At 45.6% G+C, this 10,040-nt stretch overlaps 1 protein-coding gene across 1 annotated transcript; it reads left to right on the top strand.

Annotated features, from left to right (window-relative positions):
- The first annotated feature begins 863 nt into the window (after positions 1-863).
- Positions 864-2,825, top strand: LOC127338314 (uncharacterized). The gene is made up of 2 exons (XM_051364485.2): positions 864-2,174; positions 2,561-2,825. The coding sequence occupies exon 1, from the start codon at positions 890-892 to the stop codon at positions 2,153-2,155; it is 1,266 nt and encodes a 421-aa protein (XP_051220445.1). The 5' UTR covers positions 864-889; the 3' UTR covers positions 2,156-2,174; positions 2,561-2,825.
- Positions 2,826-10,040: the final 7,215 nt, after the last annotated feature.

Genomic DNA, 10,040 nt, shown 5'->3' with positions numbered 1-10,040 from the left:
GCCCTACTTCTACATGTCTGAAATTATCAAGCAATGAGTACGAGATTACATTGAGTTGTGTTGTACTTGCCTCAAAGGCTCTCAGGATTCAGCTTTATAAAAGTGTTGATCTAGGGTTACATGGTAGAGATCCACCTGAACACGGCTAAGTCTAACTTATGTTACGTTGTCTTTTTCTTGCACGTCAAGGATCCAACCTACCATCTATGTCGGTGCGGATCCGACCAATTAGGCTCTGGGCTAGACTCCTCTATCTTGATTCTCCAGCAGCTGGGCCGCTCGGTTGGGCCGTAGGCCCCACCACTATCTATGTGTTATCCGGCCTTGCCAAAATTAAGACCCTGATGTGGTATACTTATTTAGCATATCGAAAATAGTAAAAAAAAAATTAAAACCATTTTACTTGGTGAACTATTTTTAAAATTTGAACCTTTTAAAATCAAAATTGAATTTTAAAATTTTTGAAAAAATGTAAATTTGAATCTTTTCCTTTAAATTTTTTAAAAACCTCAACCTTTTTAAAATTTGTGAACATTTTAAATTTTGAATTTTTCTATCTAGCGAACACTTTTTTAAATGCGATCATTTTAAAATTATAAAAAATTAAAATCCAAACCTTTTAAATATTCATAAATTTTCTATATGTTACTGTTTTATGTTGGTAACTTCTAGAAATTGTTCGAGGACAGATATCATAAAAAGAAAAGCTAAATTCATATAGAAGTTGTTAGGTACGTAGAAAGGAAATAGGCTTATGCGCTGATTGCTCGGCGCATTGGGCCTGACGACCTGGCCCATGTACGCGGATGACCAAGCAAAGGCTCCTAAAACCATCTCCTCCGCCGCCGCCGCCGGAGAGAGTTTCTAACTCTGAATCCAAACCAAAACCATGTCCGCCGCCGCCACCACCACTGTCTCCTCCGGTGGTTCCTCCCGCCCCACCTGGATCCTCCTCAACAGGTACGCCAAGATTGGCGAAAACACCAACGAAACCACCACGCACTGCCAAGTTACCGATGATATGAAGATATGCGCTTCCCTCGTCCGCGAGCGCCCGCCGCTCCCCTCCAACCTCTACGTGCACTGCTCCGGCGCCGCTCTCGCGGAGCGCCCATCCTCGCTCGCCATGGTGGACGACCTCATCCTCTTCCATGTCTACGTCGGGTCTGCGTACCGCGTCCGCTCCGCGCTGCCGTCCTACTTCTTCATGTACCGGGCCGACCCCAACCGGCCGTCTCTCGAGCTGCTGCCGCACCCGCCGCCGCAAGATCGGGTCCGCATGTATCATGCGTTTGGCATCTTCCCTCGCGGCGGGGAAGAGGATCACTACACCATCGCCTCGATGATTCCTCAGGACCGTAAGGACGGCATTTTTACACTTCGCCTGTATGACTCCGAGACTAAGACCTGGAGCTCCAAGAAGCTGTCCGTCGAGTCGCCGCAGGACGACTTCCCGGTTCCCATCCCCGTCAACTATCGCCTTCTGTTATCACATAATATGTCCACTGTGCTCACTCTTGGAGGAACAATCGGCTGGGTCGATCTCTGGCGCGGCGTCCTCTTCTGTGACATGCTCTCCGGTCACCATACCCTACGTGGCGTTCCGCTGCCGCTCCCACTGAAGCTGACCAAACCTGACGGCGATCCAAGCGACGAGGAGCTAACATCTGGAAGAACTAGCCGTGGCATCGCCTTCGTCGGTGGCCATCTCAGGTTAGTTGAGGTTCGTTTCAAGGCCGCCCCTGTTGTGTTTGTGTATGACCAAGAAACTGGGTCGCCTCGCTGGCGAATCGAAAACTGGACAATCACCACCTGGACCAACAAGGAGATGAGTAACTCCTACGATGATTGGCGCATGGACGGCACGTTCCAAGCTTCCGACATCTTCCTCGGCGACCACCTGGAATCGGAGCTACCGCCGATAGACTTGCAGAATCTTTATGTCTCTGATCCTGTTATTGGCATGAACGGAAATGACATGCATGTTGTTTACCTGACTGCGAGGGAGAACTGGAGGCACCCCAAATCGTGGGTCCTAGCTATTGATACGAGGGATCGCAAGGTGCAAAGTGTGGTGGCCACGCCCGGCCCTCTATCCGAGGAAATGCGCTACTACGATGCAAACTACTGTACCTGCACTATTATCTCCAAGTAGTGTGCCAACGCTTCACCAGGTAATCTGTAATTTTTTTACTAATTTATTGATTTCATAATGTAAGACCATTCAGTTCTTTTGGATCAATTGCTAGGCGTTCTGTAATTAACTAAGAGCGCTGAGTCTTTAGTTAAATCTCTTTGTGGGACTATATTACTTCACCATTTTGCGTGTCTGCCTCCTGTTTAGTTGATACCTGTTTTTATAGCCTCTCTGTATGCTATTAAGTTGATCTGATGGATGCAGGTATATCGAAATGTGAATGTAGTATATATAAACAACCTGGCTATTTCCAGATGCTTCACTTCATCTTAATGAAATCAGCTGCATATTTGTTTTATTCGTGGGTTCCTGCCTCCTAGCTCTTGCAAGCATTTTAATCTATTTCATTACATGTTGTATCAGGTGGGACTTTGGATGCTTAGCATTTAGCAATCAAATGGCTATGGACTAAATTAAAGTCAGCATATGCGCAGTTTCACGTGAGGTTGAGATTGAGCAACACTACCTTTCTCACTTGATATATTTTATCCTGCTTGAGATGGATCTATCTTGATTAGTTGTAATGATGCTATATCATATGTTTGTGGTGAACTGGTTACTTGTGCTTGTTGGTGGTGGACATTCTTGTAGTTAGTTCTACATTTCGTACTTTGCTATAAAGTTATGATTTTCGGTAGTTTTGTCATTTGCTGCTTGCTCTTGGTTTGCTTGAGAAATAGGAGTAACAATTTGTATACTAAAACCCTACTTGCAGTAAACTAATTGTATTTCATGGCAAAAAAATTAGGTCAATTGAGCTAGTTTTGATCAATCAAGGAATTGAACATGGCTAAGTTAGGGTGTTTATCATGGGTTTTCAAAGAACCCGGCATAATCCAAACACATCAGCGTAATTCCTGATGTAGATTGGTTGGTTTTGAAAAAAGTGACTTGCAGAACACTAGCCGGTTTCTAACGGTGTAAAGATCCCTTAGGTCTGGAGATGGTCATCCGCTCTCGTCCAATAGCCACTAGCTCATTGGTCTCCTTTTTCTCGACCTCCGTTGTCACCGATGTCATCCTCCTTTCCCATCAACACGCAACAGTCTAACTAGGTACTTATAGTTACTAGTTGCATGCCCATGCGTTGCCACGGCCCCTTCTATTCTATTCTCGCAGCACATGTCAACATATGGTACTCCCTCCGTTTCAAAAAGAGTTGCTCAACTTTTTTTTAGATATAGATGTATCTATAACTAAAATATGTCTTTATACCTCCATATCTAGACTCTATACCTCCGTATCTAGAGAAAGTTGATCAACTCTTTTAGGAACAGAGGAAGTATAAAATTGAGTGTGTATACATTGCCACCAAAAATTACCTAATTTATATCATAGATGCATCATTAAAATGCTCTTATACTCCGACGGATACTTCATTGTGTCTCTCCTATTTGTTGATTGTCAATCCCCTCTAATCAAGTGTCATTGGCTCCAACTGACCCCCCAAGTTGCACACCATACTATTATGCCTATGAATTCTCTACAATCTCGCAAAGTGCAGGGTCGTCGGTACACCTAAAAGTAACTTGCAAGTTGCAATGATAGAGGAACACATACATAAACCAGAAAGTATTGTATAACTCTAAACCGCTCGAGTTATGTAAAAGTAGTTAGAAATTTTTAAAATGTAGAAACTGATGTCAAGTTAAACAACAATTCACATTGGTTTCAGGTTCAAAACCACTAATATCATAATTTTTTTGCGAAAGCGAAACCACTAATATCATACTACCCCACAATGCCTCAACGCTCCCTCACCAAGCAACTAAAGTGTGCACTATTTAAAGAGGTACCATAGCTTGTTATTGTGTGCGGTCTCTGTTCTTCTTGCACTGCATCACCTAAAGAAGTCCCTTGTACCAATCTTAACAATAAAATCGCTAATGGAGAATGTGCACCACCTAAAGAAGTCCCTCACCAAGCCGCGAATACATGGTACAGACATCACATTCCACAAAAAATTGATTTTGATTCACGGGACTATATCAATTGAAAAGGAAGACTAAAAGGAACTTCAGTAAACAACAATTTAAGTAAGGAACTTCTTTTTCAGCATGCCAAATGTTAAAACATAAATAAAGCATGCATATACATCGACACGTACTTCGGGAGACTTTAGTGGAGTTGGTTTTCCATCAACAAACTCGATATTTTCATACCAAAGCACAACAGTCAGTAAAGGAGTGCAGGTAAACCTGCCATGGATTGATGATACGAGATTATGTAGTAGCTCTTGCAAGAATATAATATATGCTCATCCTAATGAATAAAATTGTTAAAATGAACCATCTCCATTCTAAAAAAATATGTGTTCTTCATGTATTTCTATTTTACAGACCAAACAACCTTTGATTGCTCTTTGTTCTATTTCGAGTGAAACAACTACCTCTCTGCAGTCCTACAACTAAATGCCACTCTCGATCTGTAATCTAGTTAGATCATATGTGATAAATATAAAATTTCATGGTTCAAGACAACATTGATAACCTCATTCTCTCTATGTGAAAAATAGAACAGTGGGCAGGGTTCACAAAAAAGTTGCCATAACATACTTCACCAATCAAGTAAACTTTAAGGAAAATTATACAAGTAATATTATTTTATCAATCGTCGGTCAGTTACAAAATTTATAAAATGCACACCGGTTCCTGGAATAATACCCTGATACAAATCAAATCGAGGATCACTATAATCTAATAAAAAGTGTGATCATGGACTGCTTGCAAAGCTACTATTCAGTAACAACCAACAAGTAGATTTTTATCATTAGCTAAATATAGCTCGGGTAACTTCATTCAATAGCATGAGATCCTAGTTTTGGTACCATAATCCAATATCCCAATGGAAATTGCTTGTAGCCTGCCCTGGCACCCTTTTGCTAATCAGCTGACACAAAATACACCATTTGCCCTACACTCTTTCTAATTTATGTAGCTGATACAGTCCTCCATACTCTACTAACTAATCCAATGTATCATTATTGAAGCCTACTAATGAAGCATCACACAAAAAATCCTAAAAATTTATTACGGGAACACTAGTGGAGAAGAGGCCTTTGGTCCCAAGCCCCTGGGAGCAAATGTCCCAGTTCTGAACCAAACCGGGACCAATGGGGGGCATTGGTCCCGGTTCGTTTCGCGCTGGGCGACCCCACTCGCTGGCGCATGTCCGTTAGCGGCCTTTAGTCCCGGTTTGTACTAAAAACCGGGACTAAAGGGTCCGCGGCAGGGCGCGGCAGGCCGTGTCAGGCGTCGGAACCCTTTAGTCCCGGTTTGTAATACAAACCGGGTCCAAAGGCCACCCTTTGGACCCGGTTTGTATTACAAACCGGGACAAAGTCCCCAATCTGCCTATATAGGCTTGCCACTGCCCAAGTGTGAGCCACACTTAGCCATTTTTTCACTTTCTTCACAAGAGGGGTGTATTGCTTTGCTCTCTTCTTCACATGCACAAGAGGTGTTCGATTAAATGCTTAAGAGGATTTGCCACTTGAGTTCACACAAATCAAGCCACACTTAACTTGCTTTTTTCTTCTCCATCGAGGTTAATAACTTTATCCTTTTCATCTGTAATTGATAAAATGCATGTGTATATATACATCGTGATGTTCTGTTATGGTTTTAATCAGCTTAATTATATCATGCAGATGAATCGGCAATGGATGTACATTGACCGACGCTTTGACGAGTTCACTTCGGGCCTGAGTAATTTTATGGCCGTGGCTGAGGCAAACAAACATGGTGGCTTCATGTATTGTCCATGTGTTGACTGCAAGAATACCGTAAATTACGCTCACTCGAGTACCATTCACGGCCACCTTCTGCGATCTGGTTTCATGCCCAGTTACTATTGTTGGACCAAGCACGGAGAAAGAGGGGTTATGATGGAAGACAATGAAGAAGAGGAAGAGGATGATGACGGTTATCCCAATTTCCCTGAATACGATGATACTGCAGAAGGCAATGAAGACAATGAAGTAGAAGATCAAGAGGCACCAGATGAGCCTGCTGATGATGATCTTGGTCGGGCCATTGCTGATGCAAGGAGAGAATGTGAAACTGAAAAGAAAAGGTTGGCCTTCGACAAGATGATAGAAGATCACAACAAATTTTTATACCCAACTTGCGAAGATGGCCATAAAAAGCTAGGCAGCACACTGGAATTGTTGCAATGGAAGGCAGAGAACGGTGTCACTGACTCAGGATTTGGAAAGTTGCTGACAATAATTAAGAGGAAGCTTCCAAGGGGTAACGAATTGCCCGCCAGTACGTACGAAGAGAAGAAGATTGTCTGCCCTCTAGGATTAGATGTGCAAAAGATACATGCATGCATTAATGACTGCATCCTCTACCGCAGTGAGTACGAGAATTTCGATGCATGTCCGGTGTGCACTGCATTGCGGTATAAGATCAGACGAGATGACCCTGGTGATGTTGAGGGCGAGCGCCCCAGGAAGAGGGTTCCTGCCAAGATTATGTGGTATGCTCCTATAATACCACGGCTGAAACGCTTGTTCAGAACCTACCTTGCCTCTTCCTCCATGGATGGACGGTCACCGCTGGAGAAATCACCGATGCCAAGTGTTTGGAGGTTTGCCAAGTGTAGAACCACGGGTACTCGGTATATAACCTATCGTTAGAAGAAAACCTCGGTTAATATTATGGCATGTCCAACAGAGACGCTAGGGAAATAATTTTGTCTAGTTCCTGGCAAGATTTTGATTTTTCAGTTCAAAACGTCGGCAGGTCAACGTTGAGTAGCGTCTTCAGTCTTGCTGCTAGTAGCAGTGCTTTTGCTTCAGCTTGTACTCCTTCCGTACAACAATGTAAGACGTTTTAGTTATTTTTTGGTTCACTCACTTTCGTTTGTATCTAGTATATTTTTAGTATGTAGGTTCACTCCTTTTAGTATGTACCTAGTTTATTTTAAAAGGATCTACAACATCTTTTATTACTGCACAGAGGGGAACCAGGTGATTAATGCATGGCACACGGCGCGTACGATGAGTCGCCGCCACGAAATATGTCACCCTGGGCGACCAGCGCCATGAGCTCTATTCCGACCTCCACCCCACGGTGGTCGCATGTCGCATCAAGAGCAACCACCACCTATTGTGGCGGCGGCAGTAGTGGCGACGAGGCCACCGGCATCTCTCCTTGGTTTCCTGCGTCGGACATCAAGAGAAGCACGGTTGCATGGTGATCCCCCGGGCAGAGGGCGGAGTACATCGAGGCGCATATAGGCAGGGTGCTGGTGGCGACGTCGCGGAGAGAGGAATGGCGGTGCGCTGGGAAGAGAGCAGCTGAGCAGATCCGGTGAGAGCAGCTTGATCTGGGGCGAGCAATCGGGCCACGATTTTGGCTCAGTTATCGCATTAAATTTTTTTGGGGGTGGGGGGGAGCTGGGTAATGTTATTGCGTCAGAATTTTTTTGCATAGGAAGCTTTGTGAATGCATACCGTACGATGGGAAGGGAATATGTGGTGTCCTATCGGTCTGATGGTTTCCTTTTCATCGGACTGTAGCGTTTACCTTTTTAAATGGCCTCGGGAGCCTAAAACACTTTTTGTTGTTCTATGGGGTTGTGACGCCTACCCCTAGCTTTCCATCAAAATTGGTGACCCCACAAAATGTACTTCTTTTAAACAAGAATGACTTTGGTCGTTCTAGTTGGCTAGCTAGTCTCTGTTGAATAGTAGAAATAGAAGGGTGGTTAATGATATCGTTCATAATCGACGTTTCAGCTTTCCCTAAAAAAAAAATCGACGTGTCAGCTGGTGTGTTGCGTGAAAGGAAAAGAAAGCAAACAAAGAAGAAGAAAATCGATGGGCTTGGATGAATTAATGCGCGACTGAAGGTGTGTGGTGTGGCACGTACAGGTAGAAGGGAGGCGCGCGGTGGCGAAATCGTAGAAAAACATGTTTAGGGGCGAGGCAATGGAACGTACTACGTACTAGAGTACTAGGAAAGAAAGGTGCGATTGTACGTGTTGGTTCATGTCAAGTCGATTTGTCAATGAATCAGCATCGAATTAAACGGACAGTGCGTTGACCCGCGATGGCTGGGCGACGAGTCGATTTCGCGAGAGAAAAAGGAAAGGAAAAAAAAAACAGTTGAACACACACACGCGCTCGTGCGTGCGTGGCGACCGGCACGACTTTCGACCCATCAATTCCCTCTCGGTCACGTCGGTCGTCGCGCTGCGCCTTGGATGACCCAGCTCGCCGCATTGGGCCTCACGACCTAGCCCATGTACGCGGATGACGCACCCACGTCAGCCTTCCAGAAGCCATATATACACAACCCGGCATTATGGGCTGCAGCGGATCGGGCAAACAAACAGGCTCCCAATCTACTGTATTATGCGTTCTCGGACAGAGTTTCTAATCTATAACCCTGAATCCAAAACCATGTCCGCAGCCGCCACCGTCTCCTCCGGCGAGTCCTCCTGGATCCTCCTCAACACGTATGCCAAGATTGGCGAAAACACCAACGAAACCACCGCCCACTGCCAAGTTACGTATGACATGAAAATGCATGCTTCCCTCGTCCGCGAGCGCCCGCCGCTCCCCTCCAACCTCTACGTGCACTGCTCAGGCGCCGCTCTCGCGGAGCGCCCATCCACGCTCGCCATGGTGGACGACCTCATCCTCTTCCATGTCTACGTCGGGTCTGCGTACCGCGTCCGCTCCGCGCTGCCGTCCTACTTCTTCATGTACCGGGCCGACCCCAACCGGCCGTCTCTCGAGCTGCTGCCGCACCCGCCGCCGCAAGATCGGGTCCGCATGTATCATGCGTTTGGCATCTTCCCTCGTGGCGGGGAAGAGGATCACTACACCATCGCCTCGATGATTCCTCAAGACCGTAAGGACGGCATTTTTACACTTCGCCTGTATGACTCCGAGACTAAGACCTGGAGCTCCAAGAAGCTGTCCGTCGAGTCGCCGCAGGACGACTTCCCGGTTCCCATCCCCGTCAACTATCGCTTTCTGTTATCACATAATATGTCCACTGTGCTCACTCTTGGAGGAACAATCGGCTGGGTCGATCTCTGGCGCGGCGTCCTCTTCTGTGACATGCTCTCCGGTCACCATACCCTACGTGGCGTTCCGCTGCCGCTCCCACTGAAGCTGACCAAACCTGACGGCGATCCAAGCGACGAGGAGCTAACATCTGGAAGAACTAGCCGTGGCATCGCCTTCGTCGGTGGCCATCTCAGGTTAGTTGAGGTTCGTTTCAAGGCCGCCCCTGTTGTGTTTGTGTATGACCAAGAAACTGGATCGCCTCGCTGGCGAATCGAAAACTGGACAATCACCACCTGGACCAACAAGGAGATGAGTAACTCCTACGATGATTGGCGCATGGACGGCACGTTCCAAGCTTCCGACATCTTCCTCGGCGACCACCTGGAATCGGAGCTACCGCCGATAGACTTGCAGAATCTTTATGTCTCTGATCCTGTTATTGGCATGAACGGGAATGACATGCATGTTGTTTACCTGACTGCGAGGGAGAACTGGAGGCACCCCAAATCATGGGTCCTAGCTATTGACACGAGGGATCGCAAGGTGCAAAGTGTGGTGGCCACGCCCGGCCCTCTATCCGAGGAAATGCGCTACTACGATGCAAACTACTGTACCTGCACTATTATCTCCAAGTAGTGTGCCAACGCTTCACCAGGTAATTTGTAATTTTTTTACTAATTTATTGATTTCATAATGTAAGACCATTCAGTTATTTTGGATCAATTACTAGGCGTTCTGTAATCTATAATATCTAAATAGGAGCAACCCACTAAGTTGAATTCTCTAAACATGCAAGCTATCCACCTAGGCCGTTTG

This window comes from Lolium perenne, chromosome 3, assembly GCF_019359855.2.
Source record: "Lolium perenne isolate Kyuss_39 chromosome 3, Kyuss_2.0, whole genome shotgun sequence".
NCBI lineage: Eukaryota > Viridiplantae > Streptophyta > Magnoliopsida > Poales > Poaceae > Lolium > Lolium perenne.
This window is presented reverse-complemented; position numbering and strand designations above follow the sequence as displayed.